General features: G+C 44.7%; 1 protein-coding gene across 4 annotated transcripts in view; it reads right to left on the bottom strand.

Moving 5' to 3' along the window:
• Window positions 1-23,241, bottom strand: part of MORN5 (MORN repeat containing 5) — a 37,806-nt gene that overhangs the window by 9,089 nt on the left and 5,476 nt on the right. For 3 of the 4 annotated variants that reach the window (XM_029063734.2, XM_029063738.2, XM_029063737.2), the window contains exons 3-4: window positions 22,862-22,973; window positions 21,383-21,514 (exon numbers count right to left, since the gene is read on the bottom strand). In XM_029063734.2, the coding sequence (XP_028919567.1) occupies window positions 21,383-21,514; window positions 22,862-22,973 (244 nt within the window). Of the gene's footprint in view, window positions 1-7,404; window positions 7,501-21,382; window positions 21,515-22,861; window positions 22,974-23,241 lie in introns of all 4 variants that reach the window. The other variant, XM_029063735.2, reaches the window with a different exon arrangement.

Raw genomic sequence — 23,241 nt, 5'->3', positions numbered from 1 at the left:
GTTGCATTGTACTCTCCTAAATGCTTAGTATAGTACTCTGCACACAGTATGCACTCAATAAACACGACTGACTAACTGATTTCCCCAACCACAGCTCATTGAGGCTGTGGGGTAAGAGGTAGAACCAAGAGGGAGGTGGGGGTAAGGAGGAGGGGAGAGGGGCTTAGGCAGATGGGGAATGGGGAAGATAGTATGGGGTTGGCCAAATACTGTGATTTGCTTTCCCATCTCTGTTGTAGCAATTCCCATGGACTATTTCTGACACTTCCCATTCCCTCTCACAAACTGAATCAAGCCCCAGAAAAAGCTAAGTTCTCCCTTGACACTGTTCCTTTTTATGGGGTAACCAGTTTCTGCAAGTATCTCTTCTCACAGCTCTGTCCCCCAATTTCCCTATCATTCAAGTCCTCGAGAACTCCCGGAACTTTTAAACTATGACCGTTTACAAGTCCAGTGGATTTCTGGGGTCCCTGGCCACTTAGTTAATACTCATCTTTATTATTTAATAGCAAAGATCAGATATCAGATACTGGGGCTAAGACATGGGCAACCAGCATGTCCAAAAACCTAGGATGCTTGGAATTAGGGGCAGCATGTCTGTAAGACATGGGACCACACACAAGTCTTCTGGCTAATAATAACAATAATAATAATAGTATTACTTATTGAGTTCTTTTTATGTGTCATGCACTGTGCTAAGTGTCAGATAGATACAAGATTACCAAGTTGGACACAGTCCTGTCCCATGTTGGACTCACAGTCTAAGTAGGAGGAAGAACTGGTCTTGAATCTCCATTTTATAAAGATGAGGAAACTGCGGTACAGAGAACTTAAGTGACTTGCATGCCCAAGATCACATAGCAGACAAGAGGCAAAAACAGGATTACAACCCAGGTCTTCTAACTCTCAGGCCCATGCTCATTCCACTAGACCATGCTGCTTCACCTGAGATTAAGAAACTGAGGCAAATATTTTAAAGTGGTCTAGAGGAAAGAGCAAAGGCCTGGTAAACAGGAGACCTGGATCCTAATTCTAGATCTGGCCTGCTGTGTGAACTTGGACATGTTGCTTAACCTCTCTGTGCCTGTTACCTCATCTGTAAAATGGAGAGAAGATATCTGCTCTTCCTGTCTCTTAGATGAGGGACAGAAATGTATGTCTAATCTGATTATCTTGTACCTATGCACTTGGCACTAAAAAAAAATCATTATTATTATTATTGTTGTTGTTATCACCAGGGGTATAGTGTTGGTGCAGCTAGGTTGTGAGCATTCCAATATGGTGGGTACAGTGTGGAACTTCTGGCCAAAGTGGACAGTTGATGTGGGCAGCCTTTCTAGGAAGTCCTGGTTGGGGACTTCAGTTCCAGATGAAGAGAGTACAGACAAATCAGAGGACTAGAAATTCGCCGAGAGGACAGAGGAGAAGGTATCTAAGATCATGACAGGAAGTAGCAGCCCTTCCTTTCTGTTTGCCTGTCTGACCCTTTCCTCTCCATGCAAGTAAAGCTTGGACTCAGCCCAATAGATGTCCTGAGGCCATGCTGAGGTTAAATTCCTGAGGTTAAATTCCTGCTTCTGGTTTACTGAATACAGTATAGTGGAATGCCATAGCTGAAGGAATCAAGGGCTATTCTGACCACCACCAAACTAAAAGCTTTTATTCATCATTAAAGAAGCTTTTTGGCTTCATGTGCTCTTCCAGAGCCTCGAATGTCTGCATAAGCTTTTTCTCCACATATTCATTCATTCATTCAATAGTATTTACTGAGCGCTTACTATGTGCAGAGCACTGTACTAAGCGCTTGGAATGTATAATTCGGCAACAGATAGAGACAATCCCTGCCCATTGATGGGCTCACAGTCTAATTGGGGGAGACAGATAGCAGTGCAAAACAGAACAAAACAAAAACAAGACAACATTGTCAAGATAAATAGAATCAAGGGGATGTACACCTCATTAACAAAATAAATAGGGTCATAAATAATATATACAAATGAGCACAGTGCTGAGGGGAGGGGAAGGGGGAAAGGGGAGGAGCAGAGGGTGGAGGGGGAGCAGAGGGAAAGGGGGAGCTCAGTCTGGGAAGGCCTCTTGGAGGAGGTGAGCCCTTAGTAGGGCTTTGAAGAGGGGAAGAGAGTTAGTTTGGCAGGTGTGAGGAGGGAATGCATTCCAGGACAGTGGTAGAACATGGGCCAGGGATCGACGGCAGGATAGGGAGGAACAGGGTACATTGAGGAGGTGAGTGGTAGAGGACCGGAGTGTACGGGGTGGGCAGTAGAAAGAGAGAAGGGAGGTGCTGTTTCATGCGGAGGTTGATAGACAACCACTGGAGGTTTTTGAGGAGAGGAGTGACATGCCCAGAGCATTTCTATAGGAGGATGACCCAGGCAGCAGAATGAAGAATAGACTGGAGTGGGGAGAGTCAGGAGGAAGGGAGATCTGAGAGGAGGCTGACACAATAATCCAGTCGGGATATTGTGAGAGCTTGTACAAGCACGATAGCAGTTTGGATGGAGAGGAAAGGGCGGATCTTGGCGATATGGTAAAGGTGAGAATGGCAGGTGTTGGTGATGGCTTGGATGTGTGGGGTGAATGAGAGAGCTGAGTCAAGGATGACACCAAGGTTGCGGGCCTGTGAGACGGGAAGGATGGTCGTGCCATCCACAGTGACAGGGAAGTCAGGGAGAGGACTGAGTTTAGGAGGGAAGATAAGGAGCTCAGTTTTAGATGGCTATGAGGCTTCAAAGCAACCAATCTCATCGCCATTCGACCAGGGTATTTTGTCTGATTTCCATTGCCGGCAAGATTCCAGGTGGGATCCTCCTGGAAACTTGCCTGAATCCCAATCTGGCTTTAGATCCAAATTCGGCACAGCAGAATAGCTGCCAAATAGATATCGGAAAAGTGCAGAGAGCAACACCAAGCAACTCCATACTCTTTTCACTGGCCTTATCCAGACATTGGATACCCTTGACAGCAGACCATGGCCCTCAAAACTGCTAAGCAAATTCAGCTGCTCTAAGAAATTCACCAAGATCCTGAGACCCATCCATGATGGTAGGGTTGGTTAAATCAAACTTGCAAATGTCCAGTCAGACCCTTTGCCCATCACCGTAAGAGTGAAGTGCATTTGTGCGGGAGGTTCAATCCTGTTCAGCCTATTCTAAGCTGCCATATCACTAGTGTTCTAGAGATGGAATCTGAACGTTTCCAATCTGCTAAAACACTCTTCCAATTCACAAGACTCTGAGCATCGCTGTCATCGTCGTAGTAGTAGTATATATTGAGCACTCATTGGTGGAATAAAAATAATAATGATAACAGAGGTATTTGCTAAGTCTTGCTATGTGGCAAGCACTGTCCTAAGCGCTGGGGTAGATAATTAGGTCCCACATGGGGTTCATAGTCTAAGTAGGAGGGAGAATGAATCCCATTTTGCAGATGAAGGAACTGAGGCACAGAGAAGTTTAAGTAACTTGCCCAAGGTCACACAGAGGGTAAGTGATAGAGCCTGGATTAAAACCCAGGTTCTCTGACTCTCAGACCAATAGTCTTTCCACTAGGCCATGCTGCTTCTCTCAGTGCATTGTACTTAGTGCTTGGAAAGCACAAAAACAAAGTGTCACATTTCCTGTTCACAAGGAGCTTACCCTCTAATGGGGTGATAGACATCAAAATATTTACAAATAGAATAACAAGATAAATAATTACATGTACAGTTGAATCAGTGTATACACAGAAGTGCTGAGAATGGGAATAAATAAGGTCATAAGTGCTAGAGCTGGCTATACAACTTAGAGTGCTGGGAAGTCTTAGGAGAAGGCTTGCTGGAAGAGGTGGGATTTTAGGAGGACTTTGAAACTGGGGGACAGTTGTGGTCTGTTGGATTTGGGGAGGGAGGGAGTCCCAACTTGGGAGAACAGTGCGAAAGCAGGGACACAGACGGTAAAGATGAGTGAGAGATAGAGTTCACATGTTACCTTAGAAGGAACAAAGAAAGCAAGCTGGGAAATAGCGGGTGAAAAGAGCAGAAAGGCCAGAGTGGAGCACGTTTCTGCAGAACCTTGGAGCTGGTTGTGAAGAGTTTTTTGTCTGACATGGAGCGACAAGGGAAACCAGTGGAAGGCTTTGAGAAAGGAGAAATGTGAGGCAAAAAACAGTGCAAGGACATGGTTCGTGCAGCAATATGTAATGTAGATTAGAGGGGGTGGAGGCAGGGGTCCCACGGAGGAAGCTAATGTAATAGTCTAGCCAAGATGTGATTAGAGCTTGTTCTAGGGTGGAAGCTGTTTGCGTGGAGAGGAGGGGCTGAACTGGGAGATGCTGTTTAGGAAGAATCACTGAAAGTCTTTGAGATAGGCATCCAGGAAATGCAATGTGCTGATGACTGTGTTCTTGAGGCATATACCCAGGAAGCTGTGGAAAATCATCATGAATTGTTTGGCTGATTTGGCACAGTGCAGTGGACTGACAATAAACATGAAGAAAACTGAATTTACGTATCAGTCTACATCAGGGAAATCCTCTATGTGACCAAAGATCTGCATTGGCACTACAGAATTTAGTGTCTTTGCCCAAATCTGCTATCTACACAGAAGAGATGAACGCCAACACACAGAGAAGCAGCATTACCTCGTGGAAAGAGCATGGCCCTGGGAGTCAGAAGACCTAGGTTCTAATCCCTGCTCTGCCAAATGCTTTCTGTGCAACCTTGGGCAAACCACTTAACTTCTCTTGGCCTCAGTTCTCCTGGTCTTCTTCTTACCAAGACTGTGAGTTCCATGTATGACAGGGACTATATCCAACCTAATTATCTTTTATCTACTCCAGCACCTAGAACAGTGTTTGTCACATAGTAAATGCTTAACAAACACTATAAAAAAGATGGACAAAGTAGAAAACAGAATTTAAAGCCCATCTTGGAGCACCAAACTCTATACCACGTTGAAGCATTATTAAGCTTTCATACGGCTGTAAAATCTGGAACTCCTCCAGGAGTAGGAACTCTTTTTCTCATCTCTCCCCTCTGTGTCCTGGCTTTCATGCTGGGTCACCCTCCCTCCCCAGATCCATCCATCATTCCTCAACATCAAATGCCTGGACAAAATGATCAAATGATAGGGTCTACCTGTGCTGAGGCGATGCTCGCGGCAACTCAGCTTCATTGAGTGGGACATGAGAGGAGAATCGATGATAACAGGAAACCCAAGCTGCCGATGCATTAGGTATCTGTTAAGCACTTACTACATGTCAAGTATGGTTCCAAGTGATCCTGTACATTACGAGTTAATCAGATCAGAATGGTGAACAAAAAGGGGAGGATCTTACAGTAGCAGGGTCAGTTAATGCCACCCTCACCTCTGGAGGACAAGCCCACCTAACTGCCAAATGGGCCAGTCAGATCACAGATGGGACTGGCATAAAACTCATCCTATGTAGGCCTTTCCCAGTCCAGAATGACGCTGGAGGGAGGTATGGAGGAGAATGTGCCAGACACCTTCCTCTACTGAAACCACTGCTCACAAAGGGACACTGACATTTCCAGTAATGGAATAGTCCACTTCCCTGAAAACTCTATGGACTTTGACTCTCAAAAGAGTCTCTTCAGAACCGAGGCTTGTTTCCGAGGAGTGCCAGTATTTGATAATGCTTCTGGCAAGGCCGGGTGTCAGTGCACACAAGAACCCCAATTGAGGTCACTTGTGATGCTCAAGTCTCCATTGTTTCTCCTTTCCTCCTTTAGTGAAAGAGACTGTCGCTGGCAGTGAGTGCTGGAAATCATTCACAGACACAAAGCACTGCTTCCTTGGGGAATGAGCATTGATTTGCCACAAGATTCACTGAGCGAGGCAGTCACCGGAGAGCTGCACTATGAATGGAAAGGAGAGCCTGGATGGTCAGAGCTAGCGTGAGAGAGCGAGGTGGGGCCCCCGGCCGATGGTTTGGCCTACCAGGGTCAGGTCACACTGGCAGGAAAAGAAAAATCCCTCCAAGTCACCAGGCCGAGAAAAGGCCGTGTTGAATCCTCATGTGCCTCCTCAAGGAAGGAGGCATATCCAGCTTCAATCTATCAATCAGTCAATCATACTTATTGAGAGCTTAATGTCTGTAGAGCACTGTACTAAGCACTTGGGAGAGTACAATATAACAGAGTTGGTAGATGCATTTCCTGACCACAGTGAGCTCAGTGTCACCCGCGTCTTCAAGGAATGGTGATTAGAAACTTTTAGGAGAAGCAGTGTGGTCTAGTGGAAAGAGCAAGAGCCTGGGAATCTGCTGACTTGGGTTCAAATCCAGTCTCCACCTTGTGCCTGGTGTTGGAGAAGCAGTGTGGCTTAGTGGAAAGAGCTCGGGCTTTGGAGTCAGAGGTCATGGGTTCGAATCCTGCCTCTGCCACTTGTCAACTGTGTGACTGTGGGTGACTCATTTAAGTTCTCGGTGCCTTCGTTACCTCATCTGTAAAATGGGGATTAACTGTGAGCCTCATGTGGGACAACCTGATTACCCTGTATCTGCCCCAGCACTTAGAACAGTGCTCTGCACATAGTAAGCACTTAACAAATACCAACATTATTATTATTAACCTTGGACAAGTCAGTTACCTCCTCTAAAAAATGGGGTTTCAATGCCTGTTTTCCCTCCTACTTAGACTGTGAACCCCATGTGAGAACCCATCTTAAATCTACTCCAGTACTAAGAACAGTGCTCGGGAACATAGTAAGCACTAAACAAATACCATTATTATTATTATTATTCAGGGAGCTTAGCGCTTGACAAGTACTCCAGAGTCCTTTTTTTAATGGCATCAGTTAAGCACTTATTATGTATCAGGTACCGTACTAAGCTCTGGAGTAGATCCAAGCCAATCAGGTTGGACACAGTTCCTGTCCCACATGGGGCTCACAGTCTTAATCCCTATTTTACAGAGGAGGTAACCGAGGCCCAGAGAATTGAAGTGACTTGCCTAGGGTCACACAGCAGACAAGTGACAGAGCCGGAATTAGAACCCGGGTCCGTCTGCCTCCCCGAGCCCTCATTCTATCCACTAGGCCATGTTACTTTCATGCACCGTTCTTGGCTGGGCAACGCGGACCCACTGAGTCCAGAGGTAAGAGTTGACCCAAGGATATGCAGATTTACCAGCCCTACTAGTCTTTTCTCTGGAAATGGGAAACAGCCACGGGGATGGCACTCTGGGCCTCGGTCCCCCATCCGGCTGTGATAGGTGCTTTGAAATCCTTGAATGCGAGAGACATGACGAAGCCCAGCAGGGCAGTGAGGGAGCTTGGGAAGCAATGGGATGCTAGAAAACTCTCCACCGGCCGGGACCTCGGGAGGCTCATTGCAGAGAGTGGCCCAGACACGTTAGAGCATAAAGAGTTAAGCTCTGGTTAAACATACTTTTGCCACACTAAAAGAAGACTGGTTGATAATTACAGTACTGTAGTTTTCGGGCTATTTGAATCAGTGCAGCTGCAACCTCTTCAGTAGTAACCCCTGAAACAAGACAAACTGGGTTTATTGTACTGAACGAGTCTTAAAACCCCTCCCTGATTGTTAGTAATTGGCAGCAATGGACTTAACAGCCTCTTGACTACCCTTTTTACACTCTACCTGACTGTGCAGCTAACAATTTAAATCACAGATGCCTCTCCTCCTTTGTAGCAGCTGCTTGTTAACTATACAGTCCCCCTTTTCTGTCTCCGCCGGCTTCCATCACCCTGCCACACCAGGGTGAGGCTGGAGAATCACATTTCATCAATATTTAAAATGGAATTAAACCTTGAGGTTTGATTAATGCTACCAGATAGCGAGTTGTAATTACTATTTTGAAAATGGCAATTGTTTGAATATGTTAATATGATTGTCTAAGCACATCTTCACCTTCTCCAGTAATTTTCCCTTTGGAAAAAAAAAGATTAAAAAAATACAAACTCCTTAATCAATTGTAAATTATTACCCTTCGCACAATTAAGGAGAACGTGGCTCTTCCAACAGAATGGAGGAGAGCAAGAACAATTTCTATCCTACCACATTTATCTGGACAAAGTTTATTTGCTTCTCATCCCAGGATTTGTGGCTTAGAGGATTATCTGTCACAAGTTTTACTGATCCCTAGAAATGTCTTGGGCGTTGAGGTGAGGGCAAGCCCTGGTTCCCTTTTTTAGAGGATGGTATTGAGGAAAAACCAAAGAAATTGCCCTGGTCAGTGCGTTTGCCTAAATGATTGCCTCCCTGGGGTTTCCTGAAAGGGGCAGCGTTTGCTCATATTCATTCAGAGTCAGAATCCTAAAAAGAAATAGGAGTCTGACTGGATGAGGTCCTGCTCTGCACACAGTAAGCGCTTAATAAATATGATTGACTGAATGGAGACAATGATGTCAATCAAGCAGCATGGCCAAGTGGATAGAGCATAGGCCTGGAAATCAGACTCACCTGGATCTAATCCTAGCTCCCCCACTTATCTGCGGTGTGACCTTGAGCTAGTCACTTGACTTCTCTGTGCCTCAGCTATTTCATCTGTGAAGTGGGGATCAAGACTGGGAGCCCCATGAAGTATATGGACTGTATCCAACCTGATCTTGTTTGTATCTTGTATCTTGTTTTTATCTTGTATCTTGTCTTATGCTGTCGATTCGTCTCTGACCCATCGTGATGCAGTGGACATATGTCTCCCAGAACTCCCCTCCTCCATCTGCAATTGTTCTGGTAGTGTATCCATAGACTTTTCTTGGTAAAAATATCGAAGCGGTATTCCATTGCCTCCCTCCGCACAGTAAACTTTAGTCTCTGCCCTCGACTCTCTCCCATGCTGCTGCTGCCCAGCACAGGTGAATTTTGACTTGTAGTAGATTGCCTTCCACTTGCTAGCCACTGCCCAAGCTAGGAATGGAAGGGGTATGCCTCTACTTGACTCTCCGCCTGTAGTTGAGACTGGTAGAGTATTGGAAACCTTCCAGGAGCTACCCTGCGTGGGGAGATATCTACCCCAGCCTTTAGTACAGCGCCTGGCTCATAGTAAGTGCTTAACAGATACCATTAAAATAAATATAGGTCTAGATGGCATCTGAACTCTCATTTGCTTCGGTTTCTGTGAAGATGGATATTTCCACTGTGGAGCATAGAGTGGTGGTGGGAGATGTTGGGGCTGTCTCTTGTGGAGTAGCCCCCCTGAAACTTTCCCAAGCAGCCTGGGAAGTTAAGCCTCAAGCTCTGCTGAGAGAGGAGTGCCCTGATTAGAAAATTGTCCTTTTTTTCACCACAGATGGAGTGTTTAGAAAGTGAGTTGTATCAGTGAGCAGGTTTTAGCCTTCTAATCTGGGCTAACTATATGCTCCTTGTGCCTCTGGAAAAGCAGTTAAGAGATCTGCATCCCCTTGGCCAATTCTGGGGAAAGGAGGAGTAATCAAAAGGTTATAATTGGATTGTGCCCTGACCCCCACTATCCTGCATCCCCTCACCATACCTCTCCTAGGAAATACTGACACAAAGAAGTCCCTCATTTGTGGAATAATCCCTCTGTTCCTTCCTGCCGTCCCACTCCTCTTTTATCAATCACAGATTAAAGCTTCAAGAAGCTTTCCCAGATTCCTCCTGACCACTCTCCAATATGCCACACAATTCCTGGCCCATTCTCCCCATTCATTTTTGACTTAACCAAATTCATATATATGCCCCGATTTCTGTGGCTTGTTTGTGCATCTATTTTGTCCACCTGATCAGATTGAAAACTCCTTAAGGGCAGAGACAGAAAGGTACACTCCAAATGCACTCAGTGAAAACTGGATTGATCCCAAACCTTGGGTAATAGCATAAACCAGGTAACGGCTGGAAGAACTTCCTCTTCTGGGGCTGTTTCAGGAGTTGTGGGGGAAAATTTTCTAGCTGCCTATTGGCCACTACTGGGATCTTCAGTGGAGGTCTCTGCAGTACAGATTTGCTCTGCCTGAGTCTACCAAGACTCAACCGAACTCATTGCCTGCCCATTTCATAATCGATGGTCCTCTGAGGATCCAGTCAAAATGCAAATTACTGGTCCCTACTGTCTCCACACTGCTCTTCATTTTAATATCTCTAGAAGCCGGACTAAAAGTCAGTAGCTTGGAAATCCAACAGGAGAGATAAATCAACAAAATAAACTTATCCAGCAATTAGACTAGGAAGGATCAAGGCCCCTGCTATTCTGTTTCCTAAAAGTGGACCCAGAATTACAGGGAGCTAAAACCCAGCACAGGCTCCGGCATTCTTGGAGCTCTGGGAGGTGCAGGTTTTATGTTCGATATTACTGGCACCACCTACCGGTTCCCATTACCAGGCTTTAATTCCATAATTGCTCCACCATTACTGCACGGGCTACTGTAACCGTCAGCCGTCATCCGTCTGTTTGCAATAGTTCTGTCTGTTTAGGCACTCTCTCTGAGTCTCATGGGACTTCAGGGTGCAATGGTTTGGAAAAAAAAAGGAAAATATTCGTACGTAAATTGAGGATTATAATCCAAATTCCAGGTAATGGTTTTCATATGAAGCCAGTTAAGGCAAGTCTGGGCAGAGGTGTTCAATGGAAAGAGGACTGAATTTGGGAAGGTAAACAAAGGCTTAGGAGATCCAGAATCTCTCACCTCTGCTACATGAGGTGAAAATCACTTTGAAGCACTGGTTCACCTTTTGGCCATAACATTTCCAAGGTATTCATTTCTTGATGTTCAGATCAAGCTTTTGAATGGTCTATAAGCAACAGGATTTTTTTATGGCATTTCTTAAGCACTTACTATATTCCAGGCACTGTAGTAAGCACTGGGGTAGATACAAGATAATCAGTTTGGACACAGTCCATGTCCCGCATTTTATAGATGAGATAACTGAGGCACAGAGAAGCTAAAGTACTTGCCCAAGGTCACACAGCTATTCTCAACCTTATTCTAACCTACATCTATTCTGCAGCTATTCTACATCTGAAATAGAGTTTATCATTCACCAGACCTGTTCAGGGAGAAGTTTCCATTTTGCATCCAATAAGAAGTCATTACTCCAAATGGGGGAATCTTTTGTGAGAGGTGTACGCTTATCACGGGCAGGGAACGTTTCTACCAACTCTGTTGTAGTGTACTCTCCCAAGTGCTTAGTTCAGCACTCTGCACACAGTAAGTGTTCATTAAATACCACTGATGATAAAGTGTAAATCCTATGAGAATGCGTTTCCTTGGAGAAGTTTCCCTAGCACTCAATAAATAAAATTGAATGAATGAATGAATCTGGGGCTTTCCTCAGTGAAGGTCAGGAAGATTGAGGACATCACTTTTCACTTTTTAGTTTTCCACATCCCCTTTTCCAACCTCCAGCTTACTTTTCTCCAAGGGATTCAAAGAGACAAGGACCTGACAACTTTTCAAACTTGGTGCCTGCCATCTACTCCGCTGGAGTATGTGCCAGAGAGAACATAGTCATGATGCAGGGAATGTCGAGCCTTCCAAAAATCAAATGGACAGAAGCCATGCTTGGAGAGGAAGGGAAAGTGAATGCAGAGCCAGAAAAGCCAAAGAAATTCTTGGAGAGTCTAGCAGACCAGAAAAATTAGGGAGGCAGGGCTTCGCAAATACACCTATCCAGACCAAGATCCCAAGGCAGTTGGAAACAACAAGAGTTGCCCATCAATAATACGAATCTCAACTCTTCAGTCTCCTCTTGTACTTACGTATGTTTATTCATGCCTATCTTCAGGCCCTGCGCATATACGCATACTCAACTGGACATTCAACTTTTTTTATTCTACTCAATTATTTCCCCTATCCCTCATCTACTTTAATGTCTATCTCCCCTGGAGACTGTAAGCTTCTTGTGGACATAGAACATGTCTAGAGACTCTTTTTTATTGTACTTTTCGAAGTGCTTTGCATGCAGTAAGCCCTCAAGAAATGCCACTGATTGATTGATTCTAATACCACTGCTTGTGAATATTTCTGTATCAGTTTCCCTTATTAGAGTGTCAGCTCAAAGAGGGCCGGGTATGGGTTGGTGCTTTTGTTATACTTCCAAAGCATTTATTACAGTGCACTGGATTCAGTAGGTGCTCAATAAGTACCATTACTAATGCTATTAATATTATAGGATGTTTGGAAATTTATTGTTTTCAAACCACTAGCAATGAGAGTATTCTCTCTAACCCCATTATTAATTGGATCACTTCCATAGAGATGTCTCTTCTGAATTACAGTCTCCCCCTAAAAATAGAATTGTGTCATTCATTCCCCCACCTTTTATTTCCCCTTTTTCTGCTCTCCACGTGAGTGATTATTTGATGCATAAGTGATGCTTTCTACTTGGAGTTGCCATTTTGGGCAGCTCGCAAAGCTGCTGGGATGCTTTCAATCTATATGAGTCAATAATACAATACGCTACAGTCAGAAAGGTGATTAGTAGGATGATCTCAGAATAAATACTGGAAAGCTCAGATACTGTAATTTAGAAAGCAGATACTTAAGTGGGACTTACCTTGCGGGTCTCTAATTGGCAATAGGGTTGACAAGGTTGGAAAGGGAGGGCAAAAAGTATGTCCTTCCACCTTGAAATCACTCCATTCTACTTCCGTCCCAGTACTGTCACTCATTCAATCAGTCAATTTACTGATCAACTGTAATAATAATGTTGGTATTTGTTAAGTGCTTACTGTGCAGAACACTGTTCTAAGTGCTGGGGTAGATACAGGGTAATCAGGTTGTCCCACGTGAGGCTCACAGTTAACCCCCATTTTACAGATGAGGTAACTGAGGCACAGAGAAGTTAAGCGACTTGCCCACAGTCACATAGCTGACAAGTGGCAGAGCCGGAAGTCGAACCCATAACCTCTGACTCCGAAGCCCAGGCTCTTTCCACTGAGCCATGCTGCTTCCCCTGAGCAGTTACTGTGTGCAGAGTCCTGTACCAAGATCTTGGGAGAGGAGAACAGAACAGAGTTGGTAGATATATTCCCTCATCACGACATCCCTAAAAGGCTCCAAAGTGGACTGTCCATTCACCCAAGAAACTTGCTTTTGAACAAACCATAGTCCCACCATAAGCCCTCACTTCCCACTTCCACCACTGCCGGCTGATGGAAGCACAGTAGCAAAGATGTTTTAGGATTCTTGGCTCAGCAAAATTTGGAATTTGGACTTTCTATAATGAGATCCCTGTTCTCTGTGGCTTTCTGATCCCACCTAAGGGACCAATGCTTCGGAGAAAGATAATGTCTGAATCATTTGGCTTAGACTCTCCCCTGCTTTGGTGCATACTGATGGACGTTCAGGAGCTAAATCTGGAAACACATCTCCTGACTGCAGACCAACTGCAAAGGGGAAATAGACAGAGAGGAAGCTAAGGCCCAATTCTGAACCCAGTTTTCAAGCTCATGGGGTTATCAGAGCCAATTCAAGCTCGGAGGAATCCTTGGGAAGTCAGGCACTCTCTTCCCAGTTGTGGGGAACGTTTGAAGAGAAGGCTTTTGTGGAGAATCCTACCTACAGGAAATGGGGAAATGAAAGCTTTCCACTTTGGCTTGGGCCATGATGAGCTACAGGCCTCAGAGCCTGGGCAAAAGGCTCATGATGTGGTTGGGCTTTAAAGGACCTGGGCTTCAGGCACCAGAAAGAGTTACAATCCCCAAATGACTGACATCATCAGCAGATACTACCTCTTTTGAAAGGGTTATTTATGGACTGAGGGTTGATGAGGCATTTGAAAAGATTTGGGGGTAATTACCCTTAATATGGCGGCAAATCAGGGGATTAACTTTTAACCCTTCCTCTCCTAACCTTCCTTTCATACCTCTTAGGAAGGATGTTCGACCTGTATTCTAGATTCATACATCTATCTAGTATGTATCTGTGCTTAACCTCACCAGTTGTAGTTGTCTGCAAAGTAATTGTGGTAATCCTACCTCTCCCATTAACGATAACGAGAGATCCTCAAATGAAAGGCGCGATTATTAATATTCAAAGAAAGAGCCCACGTAGCTATTTTAACACATACAACTAACAATGGATCAAATTTGCTTTGTAGAAGAGACAGAGGCTTAGCAACCTAAATTAGTTGTTGTAAAAGCTGAAATTCTTCCCCAAAAGGTCTCCAAACCATTCTCGAAGAATATCCTGATTATCAATAATGCCTTAAGCTTTACATGAACATTACTCCCTTTGTTGTCTGAAATGTAGAATCAACCACATCTGGCAAATGTCCTAGAGCTAAAAATCTTTCCTACAGCATGTAATTCCAAATGGTTAAATATATAACGACAAATAGTGATAGTGCTGCTCTTCAAAATAGCTCCAACTTCACTTCAATAAGAACAATGCCTTTAACTTCATTTGAATCTTAAAAATATCTCAGGGAAGTGAAGATTTGGAAGAAAAGCCCATTCATGTTCAAACCTGTTGGCTCGGAGCAGTATTTAAATTCAGTATCATGGTGTTTACATAAAATGTAGGAACAGCGGAATGGAATCACTGGGCATGGAAATGCAGTAGAGAGTATGTGGGGAGAATGTGCTAGGTACCTATGGGTATTAAGGGGTGAAAACTTTCTGGTCACTGATGGCGAAGACAGCAGTCAGAAGAAGACCACATTCCTAAAGTGATTAATGTCCTGTCAGACACGAGAGATCACCTCCTACCTTAGACAACCAGTTAGTCAAAACAGCTAAGAGCTGTTGTCCCCCCGTGAACACACTGATCGACTCGTATGATCCACTTTATTCCTCCAGCTTGAGCATATTTTAAATTCAGCCTGCTGCCAGATGGGCAGTTTGGACCTGAGGAGCTCTTGGATTCAAGTGACTTTTTGTTCTCAATCCCAAGTCTCAAGGGAGCTATAAACATCGGTGAAAATCCAGACCAATTCAGCCCATTTTGGCGGGTAATATCTCTTTTTGAGTCACTTTCAGGTCACCTATTCTCTGTATCTAAATCTCTTCTTTCTCGTTACTGACCCATGGCCCATGTCCTCCCGCTGGACTGGAACTACCGCCCCCCCCCCCCCAATCTCCCTTTATATCCAACAGATCACCATGTACATAGACCCAAAGCCCTACTAAAATCACATCTCTTCCAAGCAGTCTTCCCCTACTAATCCCTCATTCCCTCTACTCCCTCTCCCTTCTGTATTGCCTATCCACTTGAGCTGTACCCTTTAAGAATGTAATTTATGTACATTCCTGTAATTCATTTTAATGTCCATCTCCCCCTCTAGACAATAAGCTCCTTGTGGGCAGGGAACGTGTCCACCAACTAACGTGTCTACCAACTCTACTGTCTTGTACTTTCCCACATGCTTAGTACAGTGCCTCAGCACACAGTCAGTGCTCAATAAATTCCTTCAATTTGCTGACTGACTGACGATGAAAAATAGGTATATGTTTGATAGTTTGCAACCATTGTATTTTTATTAAGAAGGGAAGTAAACATTTTTCTCTTTCATCCCGTCTCTACCTGGGGATCAGCAAAAGCTTTTTTGAAGAAATAAGCTGAGGAATATGGGTAGAGTGGTGATGATTTAACTTCAGAACTGGGGCCATCCTAAGAAACGCTTCATTAAAATATTCATCTCAGACCTGTGGTATGCCGTGTTTCCAGCCAGAACACTTTGTAGAGGGCCACCAGTGATGCAGACACATACGATGACTCTAATAACTTTTGGAAGTCAGTAGGACTGGAGATTCTCCCTTTCAGGATGGTGACCATTTCTACCAACTCTGTCGTGTTGTACTCTCCCTAGTGCTTAGCGCAGTGCTCTGCACATAGTAAGTGCTCAATAAATACCACTGATTAAAGATGAGGGTTGTAGGGCAGGTGTTAGAGATAAGGCACCTCTCCGCAGCCATTTCTTGCCTTATCTTCATGCCACTTTTTAACAGCATATAGATGAACACTGGACATTTGATATATGCCCCACCTTCAACCCCACAGCACCTATGTACATATCTTTAAATTATATATTATAAATTACTTATTTATATCAATGTCTGTCTCCCTCTCTAGCTTGTAAGGTCACTGTGGGCAGGAAATGTGTCTGCTGACTCTGTTGTATTGTGCTCTTCACTTTTGAAGATGATGCTATGTCAGGTGATATCCTATCCATAAGCGTGAACATGGTCGAAAAGACTGAAGCACAATTGACATTCTCTTCCATATCATAAGCCCATAAAAGACAGTGCTCTCCTGTGCTAATGTGTTTGCCTCATTTGGGGCCTGTCTAATAATAAATATTTGTAATAATAATAATAATTGCGGTATTTGTTAAGTGTTTACTATGAAGTGCTGTATTAAGCACTGGGGTAATACAAGATTTTCAGGCCAGACAGGGTCCCTGTGCCATGTGGGGCTCACAATCTAAGGTGGAAGGAACCATTTTACTGATGAGGAAACTGAGGCATAGACAAGTTTAAATGACTTGCCCAAGGTCACAAAGCAGGCAAGAGGCAGAGCCAGAATTAGGACCTCTGACTCCCAGGCTCAAGCTCTTTCCATTAGACCACACTGCTTCTCTTGTTTTGGAGTTTGAACTTTCCTCTTAGATAGCCTGATCTTCACCAAACTTTGCCTAAGGAGAGCAATTGTTTTCCTGTTTCCCCTCAGCAGAGGGATCTCTTTGCTGTGGTGGTCTCCCAGTAGTCCACTATTATGTTGCACTGTTTGAGACTAGGCTTCACCATCTTTAAATAGTTTCTTCTGCCCTCGCTCTTCAGTTCACCGTTCAATGATTGCTTGGGTATTGGGCTTCTATAAATTGTATATTACAAATTCTATATTAACGTCTGCCTCCCCTTCTAGAATGTAAGCTCCTTGTGGGCAGGGAAGTGTCTTTCAACTCTGTTGCACTGTGCTCTCCCAAGCGTTCAGTACATACAGTGCCCTGTACACAGTAATCACTCAATCAATACCATTGATTGATCGATATTCTGCTGTCATCCACTTTCCTGGAATGCCTTTCTCAGCTATGTTGCTGTGAACACCGCCTCAGTGATGCTGAACTGACTGCATTCCAGCATCTCTTTGCTGGTGCTCTTGTCTCATCATGTGTTGCATACTGGGCTTTCACCAAAGCTTCTTTGTTTACTATTTGTCAAGATATAATAATAATAATGGTATTTGCTAAGCACTTACTATGTTCCAGGCACTGTACTAAGTGCTGGGGTGGATACAAGCAAATCAGGTTGGACACAGTCCCTGTCCCCCGTGGAGCTCACAGTCTCAATCCCCTTTTTACAGATGAGGTAACTGAGGCACAGAGAAGGGAAGTGACTTGTCCTAGGTCACAGAGCAGACAGGTAGCCGAGCTGGGATTAGAACCCATGACCTTCTGACTCCCAGGACTGTGCTCTATCCACTAAGCCATGGTGCTCTCCCAAAAACAGGGACTTAGGGCCACCTTAGTTTTAGCCATTACCAGCTTGCATTGTCATAATGAAACCTTGATGGCGGAAAAAAAAATCTAGCTTTGTAACTGCAGAATAAAATGGTAATTTCGGATTTATGACTAGTACAGGTTGAAGCAGTTTACTCTAGAAGTCCTTGCCAGAGTGATTTCAAACAATCTTATTTATTGAACGACTATTGAGTGCAGAGCCCTGCACTTAAGTGAGTCCTAGATAACAGTTGCTAGCCATGTTCCCTACTCACAATGAGCTTACAGTCTGGGGGGAGAAAGACAGTAAAATAAATGAATGAATTATGGATAGGTTCATAAGGGATGTGGTTCTGAAGGGGGGGTGGATATCAAGTGCTTAAAGGTTATAGATCCAAGTGCATAGGGAATGCAGAAGGGAGAAGAAGTAGGGGAAATGAGAACTTAGTTGGGGAAGTCCTCTTGGAGGAGGTGTAATTTTAATACACCTAAATTAAATTAAAAGTTTAATTTTAATACATAGAGAAGCAGTGTCGCTTAGTGGAAAGAGCACAGGTTTGGGAGTCTGGGCAAGTCACTTCATTTCTCTGTGCCTCAGTTACCTCATCTGGAAAATGGGGATTAAGACTGTGAGCCCCATGTGGGACAACCTGATTACTTTGTATCTACCCCAGTGCTTAGAACAGTGCTTGGCACATAATAAGCACTTAACAAATACCATCATTATTATTATTATTATTATATTTAGAAGGGGACCCAGAACTCAGCCTCCAGGGATTCCCACTGTTAGAGGGTGAGAGGCAGAGGAGGAGGAGCGGGTGAAAGAAACTGAGAAGGAATTACTGGAAAGATAGGAGGAGCACCAGGAGAGGACAATGTCACTGAAGCCAAGGTTGGATAATGTCTCAAGGAGAAGAAGGCAGTTCACAGTGTTGAAGGCAGCTAAGAGGTTGAGGAAGATTGGGATGTAATAGAGGCTGTCAGATTTGGCAAGAAGAAGGCCATTGGTAAATTTAGAGCTGGCAGTGTCTGTGGAGTGAAGGGGAAAGAAGCCAGATGGGAGAGGGTAAAGGAGAGAATTGGAGGAGAGGAAGTGAAGGTACCTCATGTTGACAACTTGCTCAAGGTATTTGGAGAGGAACGGTAGAAGGGAGATGGGGTAGTAACTGAAGGGAGCTGTGGGATCAAGGGAGGTTTTTTTCAGGTCATGAGCTCGTTTGAAAGCAGTGGGGAAGAATCCAATGGAAACGAATGGTTGAAGAAGGTGGTCAGGGAGGGAAGAGGGGAGTGGACAAATGTTTTGATAAGATGCGAAGCGATGGGGTCGGAGACACAGGTGGAGGGCTGGGATAGCAGCAGGGCATACTGGAAAGAGCATGGGCCTGGGAGTCAGAAGGTCATGTGTTCTAATCCCGGCTCCACCATTTGTCTGCTGTGTGACTTTGGGCAAGTCACTTGACTTCCCTGTGTCTCAGTTACCTCACCTGTAAAATGGGGATTAGGACTGTGAGCCCTCTGTGGGATAGGGACTGTGTCCAACCCAATTTGCTTGTACCCACCCCAGCACTTAGTACAGGGCCTGGCACATAGTAAGCTCTTAAATACCATAATTATTATTATTATTATTATTGAGAGGAGGAGGGAGATCTCCTCTTGAGATACTGCTGGGTAAGATGGGAGAATCAAAGGACGAGGGAGGGACTGGAGGGGAGTTGGGGAGATTTTAGGGAGATCACGCCTGATGGTTTCAATTTTATCCATAAAGTACTTGGTCAGGTCATTAGGAGAAAGTGATAGGGGAGGAAGATGGAGGGAAAGGGGTTTGAGGAGAGAGTTAAACGTCTGGAACAATTGGGGTAGACAATGGGCATGGGAGTCAATAAGGATGAAAAAGTATCATTGCAGGGAGGAGAGGGCAGAATTAAAGCAGATGAGGAGGAGCTTGAGATGGACAAGGTCAGTCTGGGGTCTGAAAATCCTCCAGCAGCTCTCCGCTTCGGGACCTCTGCTCAAAGAGAAAGGATTTAGGACCTGCTGATATTGCACTCTTTGAGGACTTGATGTGAGATTCAAACCACTTCTCAACTACCAGAAATGGCCTGTCCTAGTGGGCAGCCTACCTGCTGAAATGAACAGGAAATGCAAACCCTTATTACTGTTCTTTCTCCCAAATATCTAAAGTCCCTGGAAATTCCCATTCCCATGTTTGTATCAGTCACAACTGGACAACAATATGCCTGAAATTGGCAGCTTCAACCAGGTTCCTCAAGGGCACTGCTTTTCCTTGATTCCCCCGGAGAAAGTCCAGTAAGAGGATGTGCAGGCTGTTTTTCTCCTTTAATGGAAACAGAAGCTCAGAGGTCCTGAAGGGAAAAGCCCTATTTCAGCTCTGCCCAATCAGAGCCAAGGTCACAAGGAAGACATCTGAAATCCCCGGGAATTGATGGAAACTCAGTGGCAATGCAGCAATGCAATGCAAGGGGTCAAAGGGGAGACCCCTTTCCTCTTTTCCCCCCTGGAACTGGGAGGCTACCCATGGAATGGGGAGAAAGGCAGGGAACCAGTGGTTCTGGGAGACCACTCCCTGAGGAAAGGAAGATGGTGTCACTTTGGGAAACCCGTCAGGCTGTTGGAAGCCCTTCCTGAATGCTTCCTACCATCTGCTTTTGATGCTTTCAAGACTTGGCCGGAGGCCTGGTTGTTTTCCTACTCCTTCCTGCCCAACCTATAAAGTTGTCCTTCTGGATCGGTTCCCTGTCATTCCAACTTCTTTCCATAATCTTGAGCCTAACACCCCGTGGTTTTTTTTCAGGGGACGGCCCTGGCCTTGGGCCCTGCAGCTTTCCTCTTGGGGACCACAAAAGGGACGCTGATGCTGAACAAGTGTTGGATCTTCGAACATCCTGCTGTCCTTGGAAGCCAGGTCCGATCCAAACAGATTCTCCCTGTTCACATGGGCAGAGAGAACTTTGCTCTTGGGGAAAGTTCTCCCAGGAATGTTTGTTCCCAGAAATGAGGCAAGCAGCAGTTACAAAACCCTTTCTACCTGATCTCTCTGGGAGACCACAGCTGGATACTGACCCAAATTACTCACTATTGATGAGGGCTTTTGCTTGGCCCTGAGCCTAAAATGTGGCAAAGGAGAGTTCAAAGCCTTCTTCTTTGACAAAGAGCTCAATGGGATTTTTAGGCGTTGCCTTTTGTACTAATCGGTGACGGTTCCTGTGTTTTTGGAAAGCGTTTGGCTTATCTTACTCATCGCTAGGTCCGCTGCATTCCAGTATTTTGGACTGGTGCCATCTGCAATCATCTCAATCAGTTTGCATTTAGGGCGTTTGCAGTGGGCCAAGCAGGGTGGGAGGGGGAGAAAGGAGGGGGAGCGTAACATTTTATAGCAGATGGCAACTCCAATTTATTTGTCCTTCCCTTTCCTCTCTCTGCGAATGCACAGCGGCAGATCTGAAGTTCAGAGAGGAGACACCGGGAGGAGTCATTTCTGAAAAGGGACACAGAGCTGAACATCACCCAGCAAAGGAGAATCATAAAAGTAACCATTGTGGTGTTTGTTAAGTGCTGATTATGTACCAAGCGTTGTGCTAAGTGCTGGGGTGGATATGAGAGAATCAGATTGGACAAAATCTTTCTACACTGAGGCTATGCAGAGGTCTCTCTGGGGCCAGCTTAGAAACCATTTTGATTAGCAAAAGGCAGACAAAGCATTCAAATATCTCCCTTGCAGGCAGCCTCGCAGATAGCCATGTACTGACACTCCCTGGAGCTGTATCGATTTCTGGCAGTCGAGGAGTAAGGCCTGTTGGTCTTATTGATTTTCTTCTCTGTGCTGTATAAGTTTGTTAGTGGAAAGTGGAGGGAAGAAAAATATTTGAGTGAGTTGATATTTTTTTTCATCTTTATAGTCAAGGCACTGCCTTCCTCACCCACCCATTTACACATATTCCTGTTGATGTTGATGACGAAGAAAAATGGAGAGTACAAATTACCATACCTGCATTTCTCAGAAACCTGAAGCTGTAGTCTGTGATCACTCTGGTGTCTGGATTGTAGAACCCATCCCCACAGTCATAACAGCCCGTAGGGATATTTCGAGGGGGGTCCAAGTTTGTGAGCTGACAGATACCTTAAAAGAACACAAAGGATAATTTGCTACCATAAAACGAAGCCAGATTTCTGGCAGGATGTGCCATTCAGCACTCCAACCACTATTAGAATAAAAATTCCCATTCTAGGATCGCAGCAGGACCAATTTGCGTCCTGCAGAGAAGGTCATCTAACATAGAGTCCTGATTTGTATCAGCGCCAAGACTGAACTGTGGCAGGCGAGCTAAGGTAAGTTTCTTTCCACCTCTCAGTCTCCTCTTCTTTGCCACCTCCCTTAGGCCCAAGGAGCAGACGGGCTAATTTTATCCTGCTGGATTTTCTGAAATAGTGCCTGCAGGTCTTTAAACATGAGGATTCTACGTCCTTCCTCTTGGGGGACTATAAGAGGGCTCCAGGAAGCCACCAAGGCAGGTGACCATTGGGGTTTAGTGATGGGACCCAATATCTGGGGAACAGATAGGTAAAAAAATGATCTCACTCTCTTATCATATGGCGTGTGGGAACGTGAAAGAAGGGACCAGGTAATCCAGGGGGTGCCAATCTGTGTCTGGAATCTGAACTGTATTTCTGACTGTGTCGTACTTCTGCAGTGCTGACAAGAGGTCAGTCAAGACTGAGGGACGAGGCATCACCCTGCAACTTCCAGGACTTGAATGGAAGCAGCAGGATCTAGCATCTCCAGGCAGAGTATCTTGAAAGCAAGTGGGTTTGTGATGCTTTTTTTTCTTGAATTTGCCAATCATTTTCATGAAGACGGGGGGCAGGTTGAAGAGCGGGGGCAGGTTGTTTAATCCATCACTCCCAGTTCCTCTATCTCTGGAGAAGAGTAATATTTGCCATTTTTCATTCTTTTTTTAAAATATTTGTTAAGCACTGACTAAGTGCCAGGCACTGTACTAAACGCTGGGGTAGATGATAAGCAAATCAGGTTGGACACAGTCCATGTCCCACATGGGGTTTACAGTTTAAATTCCCAATTTACAGATGAGGGAACTGAACCCCGGCGAAGTTAAGTGACTCGCCCAACGTCTCACAGTAGACATGTGGTAGAGCTGGGATTAGAACCCAGGTCCTCTGACTCCCAGGCCCAGGCTCCTTCCAGTAGGCCACACTGCTTCTGAACAGCTGCCAGAGCTGTTGGTGGGAATTATCGTCCATGAGATTTGTAAGCAGCTCTGTAGGTGTTACATAGAGAAAACCTCATTGTCAGGAGCTGCCGAAGCTGTGTCATTTTCCATCCACATAGTTTAGCACCCCAGGGGATAATCATTCTCTCCTTCGCTCGGAACATCACACACATCTATTGAGAAAGCTCTTTTGTTTTAATCTCAGTTTCTATATTCAAGAAAAAAAAGGGACCCAGTACCTGCTGGCTTCAGCCCGCCACAGATCTCAGTGTAAAACCTTCTATCATAGCTGTCGCAGTAATGCCATTTCTCAGGTTTATATTCCAGACCATCAGCAAAGGTGTATTGCCCCTGAAACGTAAGTGACACGTGATCAATGGAGCTGAGATCTGAAATGGGAAACATGTATCTTTGCAAAGGTCAAGGGCTGAGGAAGAGAGAGGGAGAGCTGATTAAAATTATGTTTGCATTTAGGTCACAGCTGCCTGGAACCCAAAACTCTACATTCAAAACTGGAAATTGTCTAGGGATGGAGGGACTTTATTATTATTATTATGATAATCATTAGTATTACTAATGATAATCATAAAACAACACCAAAAATATTGACGTTCTTACT

Source organism: Ornithorhynchus anatinus, chromosome 4 (genome assembly GCF_004115215.2).
Source record: "Ornithorhynchus anatinus isolate Pmale09 chromosome 4, mOrnAna1.pri.v4, whole genome shotgun sequence".
NCBI lineage: Eukaryota > Metazoa > Chordata > Mammalia > Monotremata > Ornithorhynchidae > Ornithorhynchus > Ornithorhynchus anatinus.
This window is presented reverse-complemented; position numbering and strand designations above follow the sequence as displayed.